Here is a 13,307-nt window from a genome sequence, read left to right on the forward strand (position 1 = left end):
AGCCTGTTCTTTGTGGATACTTCTGCTTATAGTATAGCCATAGCCATTAATTGGTATGCCACACATACTGAGAAATAAAAAATTAATCCTCTTTCAGAATTTTAGTACACCATACACAACTTGGTCCACATTACATTATAAAATGTTTTATTTGTTGAAAGTAATGAGGAAAGGATTATGGAAAACAAACAATAACTAAACATTTTATTTATTCAGTTAATATAGTTATAATACATTGTTAATCTACAGTTTATTTCACTAAACACAGGGCTAGCATCAAATTACTGAGCTGCTAATTTTAGGTCCTGTTGTTAGATTCTGAAAATAACACACAAAATGTGTTAAACTGTGCAACACATCAAGTGTGTTAAGCGTTTTACACATTTTTTCAATGTTTACACATTTTCTTACACATGTTATGTTAAAATTCACACAAAATGTGTTAATAGTGTAACAACACATTTTTTGTGTTATTTTTTAACACATCCTTTCAAAGAGTGCACATGTCGGCGAAGTTATGTGACATTAGTGATGTTCAGACTTTCAGCGTTAACTTGGTTATATATATATATATATATCATAATAATCTGACAATGCTATAATATTGGCCATATTATATTTACACTACCACAGTGAGATGATTTTAGTCTCGTGACCAACATTAGCTAATTGTTATTTACTAACTAATCTTAAATAACTGTTCAGTACAGAAATGAAGCCCAACAATCATGTTTTACAGTCCTGTGGTCTCAGCCTCAGATACTCAACTAATCACAGTGATGTCATGACAAAAATGAATGACGAACAAAACATTTTTCTCCTTCATTTCTGTCAAACAAAGCTGTAACGTTTCTCGCGGTTAGTATCATGGTTGCTAGGCAACCTGAACAGCGCGACGAAGGCTAGACCGTCCCATTTCACAAGGCTCTCACTTCCGCACTTCTCGTATTTATAGTACGCACGTACGTAGTACACGTAGTGCGCGTACTTCAAGCGTGCAGACCATGAATTGGGACACAGCCGCAGTGAATCCTGGGATATGGTGAGCGCGCGGCTTCTATCCGTGTGCTCGTGCGTTCTGTGTGACGTCACTGGCAGATCAAAGGAATTAGCTTCTGCTTCGATCGTCACAGCCACGTCACAGGCAGGGAAAGCCTTAAATAGGGGCTCTCACACAGAAACATTACTGCTCATCTGTTTGCAAATGTTCAACAGTCGGCGTTCTCCCAAACAAGGAAATTATCCAGCGGTTCTCTCAAACCCAGAAAATCTAATGTGCGATACAACCATGTCAACACTCAGTGTAAATGACAATTCAGTCGTGGTCACACCAGACCAGATTTTGCCACCTATCAACAGGTGCTTCGAAAGGCTCTCTGGAGCTCAGTGGAGCGTGATAGAAGGTGGCACATGCGACTCAGGCGTCCGAGCGGTGCTCGCTGATATGATTTGTGAAATCATTCAGATCGCCTCTAGCACAATCCTCAAAAATGCCCTTCCTGTTATTCAGGGTGGCATGACGAAGGAGGATCCGGAGCCTTCAGGTGCGGGGAAAATAAGCCCGTCCCTCGGAGTCTCCATCTCAGCCGCCATCGCCGGCGCTCTTAACGTCCCGGAACAGCGACATGAGAGCGCTGACGAGCTGACACGGATGGTCGAGGAAGAGATCTCCGAAAAGGTCAGCTCAACGGTCAAACTCATTAGAGAAAGCCCCGATCTCCCGCAAGACCCCGCCGTTTATGTCAGCGGCAAATGTAGTAATATTAAAAAGCTGCACCGCATGGTTTGCCACGCTGCCTCGTGCCTTAAAAGGCATGTAGCGCGTAAGCTGCGCTGCCGGTGCGCGTCGAGCGGCTCTGATTCCGGTACAGAAAGTACGGATTCAAAGATGTCCATGCAATCAGCAATCACAGAGATTTCTGTGATTCTGTCATCAAGCTCAGGTGGAGAGATGACAGATAAAGATGTGGACGACTCTAACAGTCAACATCTAACAGAAAAGGACGAAATAAAAGGAGCTGCAGGAAGCCAAAGTTTCCGAGCTCCAACCCCGGTAGAAGCGTTTGCAGCTGACATCGTAAATGAGATAACTGGCAACATGGATGTAAGCAGTGAAGAACACTGTGAGAGGTGTCACTTACCCAAACCTGCCTTTAATGCAGGATTAATTATCAACAAGATGAGAGACTTCTTCTTCAGACTGTTGCCTTTCACCCCTCGCCCCGAGCTCGAACGCAAACAGCGCTTTTTCATGTTTGCGAGAAAACAATTTGAAAAAATGACAAAAGAGCTGAGAAAAGTAATAACGGCAAAAAGAAATTTTTTTGTTTGTCTAAAAAACATTTTCAAGTTCCCCAAAGGTGGCACAGTGCCCTCTGATAAAAGCATGGTTTCCAGCCGAAACACACTGCTCCGGTACATACGTTCCTCTCCCGTCGACTTTGACGCGATTAGATCAGACGTTAATCGGTTATATGAGAAATTAACTAGTGGGGCAACCAGAGATTTTACTGTGGAGTTAACAGCAAAAATGTTTGATCTACTTATGACGGATCGACTGTATCAAGTCCCCGAACCTGTAATGGGTAGATCCCTGTCTGACACTGTCATCTCCAGGACTCCACAACCAGCACATGGATCACAGCGTCCCTTTTCTGCCGAAGTCCTCTATGTGCTCGTAGAAGACGAAGTAGAAAAGTTTGTGCAAAAGCTTTTACTCTGGGTGGAGAACGACAACCAAGATCAACTGATTGAGGACAATATTTCTGAGGCTGTGGAAGACATCCAGAAAATTATTAAAAGAACAAGGACTCCAACAAAGGAAACAAGCACGGATTCAGATGGCAGTGGAAGAGAATCTGTTCCATTACCTGTAACAACAAAATCTGGGAGCATTACCCCAGAAAAATGCTCTCAGGCACCTGATCAGACACCTGATCAGGTGTCTGATCAGGTGTCTGATCAGACAGCAAAATCTGGGAGCATTACCCCAGAAAAATGCTCTCAGGCACCTGATCAGTCACCAAAATCTGGGAGCATTACCCCAGAAAAATGCTCTCTGGTACCTGATCAGTCACGTCAGACACCTGATCAGACACCAAAATCTGGGCGCATTACCCCAGAAAAATGCTCTCTGGTACCTGATCAGACACCAAAATCTGGGAGCATTACCCCAGAAAAATGCTCTCTGGTACCTGATCAGTCACGTCAGACACCTGATCAGACACCAAAATCTGGGCGCATTACCCCAGAAAAATGCTCTCTGGTACCTGATCAGACACGTCAGACACCTGATCAGACACCAAAATCTGGGAGCATTACCCCAGAAAAATGCTCTCAGGCACCTGATCAGTCACGTCAGACACCAAAGTCTGGGAGCATTTCTCCCCAAAAACGCTCTGCCAGTGTTTCAGGCTCACTCAAGGATTCCTCTGACATGTCAGAGATGAGGTCTGTATCAGTGTCATCTTCTGATGCTGAGAAAATTTCCAGTGACCTCGCCCTTATCCTCATGATGAGAGTCATCAGAAAATCAAAACCTGCAACTCAACACTTTTTTGCCAGGGCAGCATGTACTACAAAAGAAGTAGACGCGGTCCTCAAGCGTCTGAGAGATGTGATGCAGCCTGAACTCAGCAGCACAGAGTCTGCCACAAGTCTGATGAATGACAAGAAAAAGTTCATCAAGAAAATGGCCAAATGCCTCATCAAGGAGTTTGGCTCCCCAGACAATGTGTTAAAGGCTGCGATGGCAGATGATGCGTCTTTTGATGAGGCTCTGATAAAGCATCTAAAAATGCTCCTCGGAGTCATCCCCAGTCCTCCCAAAAAGTCCAAAATTTCCAGGTTTTTTTCAGCGTTGGGAAAAACTCTGGGAAAACCCTTTAGGTGGTTCACTAAAGCCAGAGATGATTGAAATGACCATCCTGGCTTTTCCCCGCCGCCCTGCTTCTTTTAACATCTTGAAGCAGAATTTTAGCACCAAATCCAAATTTTAACAACTGTAGTTCACGCCATCTCGTCTCCTTTTTGATTTCCACCCCCCCAACCGGTCGCAGCGGATGGCCGCCCCTTCTGAGCCCGGTTCCGTTGGAAGTTTCTTCCTCTTAAAGGGAGTTTTTCTTCGCCACAGTCGCCTCGTGCTTGCTCAGAGGGGGATCATTTGATTGTTGGGGTTCTCTGTAGTACTGTAGGGTTTTGACCTTACAGTACAAACAGGGAGGAGACTTTGTGATTTGGTGCTTGATTATGCTAAAAATCTAATTTGGCATAAAATAAAAATTTAAAATAATCAAAAATACATTCCAACTTTGTTTGTGTTTTTCTTCTGTTGTCAAATATGTAGAAAGTGTTGCACGTGTGATTTTAGTCATTTAGCATCAACATGTAGCCAACATGTGTCTGTTTGTGATCACGCTGCATCTGTTTTTGTCTGATTTGTGTCTTAGTCTTAGCATATCGTTAAATATCACATTTTTCTTGTCAAGTGTTTGAAGGAAACACTTTGGAGCCACTTGAATGAATGTACATAAAGACATTTACATGAAGACAAACTGATTTCAAGGAAATAAAAATGTTAAAATTTGAAACGCTGAACTGTCAAAGGTAAGTACTGAATATGACGTCACTTATTTATGTGTGAATGTTTAATAACGAAGAAGATTAAAACATTACTATTGGCCACATGTCGGCAAAGTTATGTGACATTAGTGATGTTCAGACTTTCAGCGTTAACTTGGTTTTATATATATATATATATATATATATATATACACTGTAAAAACAATAACTAGTAATTGTTGATTTGATTAAAGTTTTCAAATTAAACTGACTTAGAAACAAAACTTTCCATTTACAACCTAAAAAAGCTCGTCTGCCCAACAAATTTGTTCCATTGTTGTCCTAACTAAGATTTTCTAGAGAGCATAACAAAGATTATCAACTTTTGAGTAGATTTTTTGAGTCAAGTTGGGAACCTGTGGGAAACCCCGTAGATGACTGGCACACGTGGTCTGTGCCAAGTTTGAACTAGACCAAACGAGCCTGAGCAGACCTGAGCTGTGTGATAGATAGTGGTTTGTCAATGTGTTCTGGACTGAAAACCTGCTAAGAAAATTTGAAGAAACGTGGCCAAATTTGGATGGAAATTTCAATTTTTCGACCATTACGGATTTTATCTGGTCTGAAGTTGGACTGTATTTTCTGACCATTTTTCGGACAGGACAAGCTGCCGACTATTTGCCCTAGCAGGTAAGCTAACGAGATCTATTATTAGGATTTTTTTTTTTTCTTTTAACTTTATTGAAATTATAAAGCGAACAGTCAGTCATTCCAGTTCAGTTTGTACAGTACACATACAAGGCAAATAAGAGTAACAATATACAGTACAATGAAATAAGAAGGATAAATAACTAAAGGAAAGAAAAAAAAAGAAAAAAAAAGGGGGGGGGGGGGATGTGACAGACTTCATAACAACTTTGTACTTGAAAGTTGTGACAGCTCATTCATTAAACATTTCTGAATGAATTTCAATCAATGACAAACCTTTTTTATTGGAAGTTAATTTAAGAGAGTTTAAGTAATATTCAATTTCAATCAAAAACAAATTAAATGATGGGGTTGAGTTTTGAAATTTACATTTATGTATATGGAATTTCCCTAATAAGATATAAAGATTGACAATGGCACATATTTTTTTTTCTTTAGTTTCAAAATAAGTGATAATGTTCTTCCCTTCAATTTTGATTTCGTATGTTGTCTTGCACAGTATATAATTTTCAAGCTCTCTCCAAAATGTAGCACTATATGAACAGCCATAAAACAAATGAGTAACACTTTCAAGTTCAGTTTTACAAAAGGTACATTTTCTATCAATGTCACAGAATCTTGAAATGTACGTGTTGGATGGATATATGTTATGTAATATTTTCAAATGTACGCTCTGTGTCATTCTTACAGACATGAATACCAAGGTATCTAACACAGTTTTTGACAGGAATATGGTACAAGGATTTGACATTTGATTGGTACAAACATAAAATTTCACATTTAGATTTATTTAGTTTTAATCCAGAGGCAATTGAGAAATCATTATTAATGAAATAGAATTTTCAATCTGATCTTTGTTTTTTAAGAATAAAACGGTGTCATCTGCTAGTTGAGTCACTCTGATTTCTTTACCAAAAATAGATAAACCTTTAATGACTGGGCTATTCAAAATGTGTAATGAAAGTAGTTCAGCCACAATCAGAAATAAAAAGGGTGAAATTGGGCAACCCTGGCGAACAGATCTCATGACTGGAAATCTTTTAGTAGTATTTGGATACAGTATAACACAACTGTCAATATTTTTATAAAACATTTCGATAGTTGACACAAAGTTTGGACCAAAACCAAAGGTTTTGAGTGCTTTAAATAAGAAATAATGTTCTACCGTATCGAAAGCTTTATAAAAATCAAGAAACACAATAAGGGAATCATCATCTATATTGTCAGAGTAGTCTAATAGGTCAAAAATAAGCCTTATGTTTGAACTGATATGGCGGTTGGTCATAAATCCGGTTTGCGTTTCAGCTATGATCTCATCAAGATTTTTCTTTAATCTTTTGGCATAGACCAATGAGATAATCTTATAATCTATGTTCAAAAGCGTGATAGGTCTCCAATTTTCTATAACAAGAAGATCTTTATCAGGTTTAGGAATTAAAGTTATAATACCCTGTTTCATGCTTGTGGACATTTCTTTTCCATCAAGGCATTCCTTAAACAATTCTAATAAAGGATCAACAATGATATCCCAGAACTGTAAATAAAATTCCACTGACAAACCATCATTACCTGGAGATTTGCCCTTTTTCATTGTTTGAATTGCCTCTGAAATTTCTGATTTTGTTATGGGACGTTCACAATTAGTTTTGAAGTTTTCTGAGATAGTTGGTGCAAAATTTTTAACTGACTCAATAAATCTATCACAATCATTGATATTACAATTTGATTTGTATATATCTTTGTAGAATGAACCAACATGTTGTGAGATATCTAAATAATTAGTGGTTATGTTATTATCAATCTTAAGAGTAGATATATTGTTTCTTCTTTGGTTTCGTTTCTCAAGAGCAAAAAAGTAACTAGAATTTCTTTCACCTAGTTCTTGCCATTTTGCTTTGGACCTTATAAAAGCCCCTTTAGCCATGTTAATATATGCATTATCTATTTCTTCCTTTAGTCTTTTCAATTTAATTTCTTCATCATCTGATAGAGCATCTCTCTTTATTAATATGTTTAATTCATTCATAATACTGATTTCTTTAGTGTCATTTCTTTTTTTAATTTCTTTGCCTCGCCTTATTGCTGCTTCCCTTACCTTGAATTTGAAAAATTCCCATTTTAGTGTGTGATTCATATTGGTATCCCCGAATATCTGTTCTGCCATTTTTTCCACTATACTACAAAATGTATCATCATTCAATAAATTATTATTTAGCTTCCAAAAACCACGTAGTTTACTTTGACTTTGTTTATTGCCAACTAAGTGAATTGTGATCAATTTGTGATCAGTCAATGGAGCAAAATGATGAGAAGATTCTGAAACAAAATGTAAACATGAAGAAGATATTAACCACAAATCAATTCTGGATTGTAGAGATCTATTCGCATTGCTCCAGGTAAACTCTTTTGTATCAGAGTTGAAGAATCTCCATACATCTATAACTGCAAGTTGTTCACAGAAAAATGCAGTGCTTTTAAATTTTGAGTGTTGAGATGTTCTTATTGGTACTCTATCTATAAGATCGTCTGGAGCATCATTATAATCTCCTCCAAGAATCATGTGGGCTCCCTTATATTTTGATTTTAAAAAATCAAGTTTCTCAGATAATTGTATGCACATAGATTTGGCCTGAGTTGTGTTGTTATGACTGTATAAATTACAGACTATAAAGAAGGTGTTGTCCAATTTGAAAATCAGAATAATCCATCTGCCTTCATCTGAAGACAATGATTCAATAATATTACCTTTAAAGTTGTTAAGGAGAATGGCTACGCCTGCCGAATGTTGAGAGGCGTGGCAAAAATAACACGGATCACCCCACTGTGCTTTCCAGAATTTTACATCATTATCACTCGAATGAGTTTCTTGTAGAAAAATCAAATCAGCATTTTTCCGTCTACAGGAAATGAAAATTGACTTTCTTTTGGTACTGTCACGAATACCTCGAACATTAAGGGATAGTATTTTTAAGGAACTGAAATGTAAGTCTGTCATAAGAGAAGAAGGGAATGAATAAAGTGAACTGGATGTCTGTTAAATTAACTAGAAACTTATAAGGTGCCAAGGTATAAACACCTAAAGAAGATACTCTCAAACGGGAACACTAAATGTTGAGTACCTAAGTAAAAGTCTTCAGACTCTGTTTGTTTTCCTTTTCCTCATTGAAGTGACCCAAATGCTTAAGCAAATTAACATTTATACACCAATAAAGGTAGGATGTTTAACTACTCACACTGTAAAACATAAGCAAGTCCAAACATAACCATAATAATGTTTGCCAAATATTGATACAACTAACTTGGAGGTATAAAAGTTTTATAGAAAATTTAAAGAGGATATTATTGGTTGTAAACATATTACCTAATGAACCTGAGGTATTTCAAGCAAAAACAAAACAAAAAACAATATACAAGTGACTCAAAATTATTAAATATTGAACAGTAACATTGGGAGCCTGAGGTAGTTGAAATACCTGTTAATGTTAGGTAACGTACAGAGTGAACTTAAAGTATTTCAGTCATCTTGCTGATCTTTTAATAACCTCTTATTTATGCAGTGTGTCTTACACCATCAATGATGGCCACAGGACCAATCCATTTGGTCTTCTTTCCCTCGTCACGGGCTTGTTTGACAGTTGGCCACAGTTTATTTCTGCACGGTCTCTCCATGTAGGTGAGATCTTCAGCCAACCTGAGATTCTTCTTCTTCATCACATCAGAGTTGAGGGAAGCTCTCCACACTTTGTGTCGGAAGGTGCGCATGGTGAACTGTATGATGATGGGGCGTGAGCGGATTTCATCTCTTGTTCGACCAACTCTGTGAACAGTATCTATCATGAACTCGAATGTGTTTTTTTCCTCTGGGATGATCAGGGCGATTATATCCATCACCTCTTTTCTTATGTCTTCGTTACTATGCTCTGGGAGATTCAGCAAACGCAGGTTCCACCGCCGACTACATCTCTCCGTCTCCTCTTGTTTCTCTTGAAGTGCAGCAATGCGATCTTTCAGCTTCTTCACAGCAACCTCTGTCTCTTTGCTCTGTATTTCAAGACCTTTCACGTGATCCCGCACGGCAATAATCTCCGCCGTGTTTTTGTTCACCATTTGTTCGAATTTGGAGAATCTGTCATTCAGCCCATTAATAGCTTTCAAGATGTCGGCATTGGATACAGCTTCCTCTCTCACCTCGTGCACTTCGATGCGGCTCTTCTTTGGGTTGGGGCTGTTAAGAGGGGTCTGAGGGAGAGGTTTGCATAAGCTTGCAAAGGTTTTGTCTGGCTCCAAGTCCATTATCAGTCCTTCCTTTCTTCTTGTCTCTTTTTTGGCCATTTTGCAAGCTTATCCCGCGGCTATTAGCTAAATGTTTCTATACAAGCTAACACTTCACCGTGTCAGAATTCGGCAGGGAAAAAAAAAACTCAGTTCGGCCTGGTTTTATGTTGTAAAGATGTCCTGTACGTGTGCAAAACACAAGTGCAATGAGTCACTTCTAATAAAGGAATTATCTGAGTCCGTTTAGATCATTTAAAACGTTAGGTACTCATCAGAAATTCACGAGCTTACAGAGAAGCGTCCACACAGGTCGCCATCTTGGCTCCTCCCCCGAGCGCGCGGCTTCTATCCGTGTGCTCGTGCGTTCTGTGTGACGTCACTGGCAGATCAAAGGAATTAGCTTCTGCTTCGATCGTCACAGCCACGTCACAGGCAGGGAAAGCCTTAAATAGGGGCTCTCACACAGAAACATTACTGCTCATCTGTTTGCAAATGTTCAACAGTCGGCGTTCTCCCAAACAAGGAAATTATCCAGCGGTTCTCTCAAACCCAGAAAATCTAATGTGCGATACAACCATGTCAACACTCAGTGTAAATGACAATTCAGTCGTGGTCACACCAGACCAGATTGTGCCACCTATCAACAGGTGCTTCGAAAGGCTCTCTGGAGCTCAGTGGAGCGTGATAGAAGGTGGCACATGCGACTCAGGCGTCCGAGCGGTGCTCGCTGATATGATTTGTGAAATCATTCAGATCGCCTCTAGCACAATCCTCAAAAATGCCCTTCCTGTTATTCAGGGGGGCATGACGAAGGAGGATCCGGAGCCTTCAGGTGCGGGGAAAATAAGCCCGTCCCTCGGAGTCTCCATCTCAGCCGCCATCGCCGGCGCTCTTAACGTCCCGGAACAGCGACATGAGAGCGCTGACGAGCTGACACGGATGGTCGAGGAAGAGATCTCCGAAAAGGTCAGCTCAACGGTCAAACTCATTAGAGAAAGCCCCGATCTCCCGCAAGACCCCGCCGTTTATGTCAGCGGCAAATGTAGTAATATTAAAAAGCTGCACCGCATGGTTTGCCACGCTGCCTCGTGCCTTAAAAGGCATGTAGCGCGTAAGCTGCGCTGCCGGTGCGCGTCGAGCGGCTCTGATTCCGGTACAGAAAGTACGGATTCAAAGATGTCCATGCAATCAGCAATCACAGAGATTTCTGTGATCCTGTCATCAAGCTCAGGTGGAGAGATGACAGATAAAGATGTGGACGACTCTAACAGTCAACATCTAACAGAAAAGGACGAAATAAAACGAGCCGCAGGAAGCCAAAGTTTCCGAGCTCCAACCCCAGTAGAAGCGTTTGCAGCTGACATCGTAAATGAGATAACTGGCAACATGGATGTAAGCAGTGAAGAGCACTGTGAGAGGTGTCACTTACCCAAACCTGCCTTTAATGCAGGATTAATTATCAACAAGATGAGAGACTTCTTCTTCAGACTGTTGCCTTTCACCCCTCGCCCCGAGCTCGAACGCAAACAGCGCTTTTCCATGTTTGCGAGAAAACAATTTGAAAAAATGACAAAAGAGCTGAGAAAAGTAATAACGGCAAACAGAAATTTTTTTGTTTGTCTAAAAAACATTTTCAAGTTCCCCAAAGGTGGCACAGTGCCCTCTGATAAAAGCATGGTTTCCAGCCGAAACACACTGCTCCGGTACATACGTTCCTCTCCCGTCGACTTTGAGGCGATTAGATCAGACGTTAATCGGTTATATGAGAAATTAACTAGTGGGGCAACCAGAGATTTTACTGTGGAGTTAACAGCAAAAATGTTTGATCTACTTATGACGGATCGACTGTATCAAGTCCCCGAACCTGTAATGGGTAGATCCCTGTCTGACACTGTCATCTCCAGGACTCCACAACCAGCACATGGATCACAGCGTCCCTTTTCTGCAGAAGTCCTCTATGTGCTCGTAGAAGACGAAGTAGAAAAGTTTGTCCAAAAGCTTTTACTCTGGGTGGAGAACGACAACCAAGATCAACTGATTGAGGACAATATTTCTGAGGCTGTGGAAGACATCCAGAAAATTATTAAAAGAACAAGGACGCCAACAAAGGAAAAAAGCACAGATTCAGATGGCAGTGGAAGAGAATCTGTTCCATTACCTGTAACAACAAAATCTGGGAGCATTACCCCAGAAAAATGCTGTCTGGCACCTGATCAGACACCTGATCAGACACCTGATCAGGTGTCTGATCAGGTGTCTGATCAGTCACCAAAATCTGGGAGCATTACCCCAGAAAAATGCTCTCAGGCACCTGATCAGACACCAAAGTCTGGGAGCATTTCTCCCCAAAAACGCTCTGCCAGTGTTTCAGGCTCACTCAAGGATTCCTCTGACATGTCAGAGATGAGGTCTGTATCAGTGTCATCTTCTGATGCTGAGAAAATTTCCAGTGACCTCGCCCTTATCCTCATGATGAGAGTCATCAGAAAATCAAAACCTGCAACTCAACACTTTTTTGCCAGGGCAGCATGTACTACAAAAGAAGTAGACGCGGTCCTCAAGCGTCTGAGAGATGTGATGCAGCCTGAACTCAGCAGCACAGAGTCTGCCACAAGTCTGATGAATGACAAGAAAAAGTTCATCAAGAAAATGGCCAAATGCCTCATCAAGGAGTTTGGCTCCCCAGACAATGTGTTAAAGGCTGCGATGGCAGATGATGCGTCTTTTGATGAGGCTCTGATAAAGCATCTAAAAATGCTCCTCGGAGTCATCCCCAGTCCTCCCAAAAAGTCCAAAATTTCCAGGTTTTTTTCAGCGTTGGGAAAAACTCTGCGAAAACCCTTTAGGTGGTTCACTAAAGCCAGAGATGATTGAAATGACCATCCTGGCTTTTCCCCGCCGCCCTGCTTCTTTTAACATCTTGAAGCAGAATTTTAGCACCAAATCCAAATTTTAACAACTGTAGTTCACGCCATCTCGTCTCCTTTTTGATTTCCATCCCCCCCAACCGGTCGCAGCGGATGGCCGCCCCTTCTGAGCCCGGTTCCGTTGGAAGTTTCTTCCTCTTAAAGGGAGTTTTTCTTCCCCACAGTCGCCTCGTGCTTGCTCAGAGGGGGATCATTTGATTGTTGGGGTTCTCTGTAGTACTGTAGGGTTTTGACCTTACAGTACAAACAGGGAGGAGACTTTGTGATTTGGTGCTTGATTATGCTAAAAATCTAATTTGGCATAAAATAAAAATTTAAAATAATCAAAAATACATTCCAACTTTGTTTGTGTTTTTCTTCTGTTGTCAAATATGTAGAAAGTGTTGCACGTGTGATTTTAGTCATTTAGCATCAACATGTAGCCAACATGTGTCTGTTTGTGATCACGCTGCATCTGTTTTTGTCTGATTTGTAATAATAATAATAATAATAATAATAATAATACATTTTATTTATAGGCGCCTTTCAGACCCTCAAGGTCACCTTACAGTAGCATGTAAACAAAATAAATAAAATAAAAACATAAGAAAAATGTATATATAGCAAACACGGTAGATAAAATTTAGACATAAACAGTCATAAAAGTATAAAAGCAAATACAAAAACTGAGCAGGTAAAAATGGCCTAAGACAGATCAGATGTATGCAATTCTAAACAGATGGGTTTTGAGCAGAGATGGGCGTTACTTGTAACGCGTTACTGTAATCTGATTACTTTTTTCAAGTAACGAGTAAAGTAAGGGATTACTATTGCAAAAACGGTAATTAGATTACTGTT

At 40.1% G+C, this 13,307-nt stretch overlaps 1 protein-coding gene across 1 annotated transcript; it reads left to right on the forward strand.

Moving 5' to 3' along the window:
• The first annotated feature begins 1,039 nt into the window (after window positions 1–1,039).
• LOC148100757 (uncharacterized) lies at window positions 1,040–12,802 on the forward strand. Its single transcript, XM_087848021.1, has 3 exons — window positions 1,040–3,913; window positions 8,942–9,022; window positions 9,808–12,802. Exons 1-3 carry the CDS (start codon window positions 1,040–1,042, stop codon window positions 12,415–12,417), a joined length of 5,565 nt encoding a protein of 1,854 aa, XP_087704147.1. The 3' UTR covers window positions 12,418–12,802.
• Window positions 12,803–13,307: the final 505 nt, after the last annotated feature.

Source organism: Neolamprologus brichardi, chromosome 11 (genome assembly GCF_056152115.1).
Source record: "Neolamprologus brichardi isolate AB-2024 chromosome 11, ASM5615211v1, whole genome shotgun sequence".
Lineage (NCBI taxonomy): Eukaryota > Metazoa > Chordata > Actinopteri > Cichliformes > Cichlidae > Neolamprologus > Neolamprologus brichardi.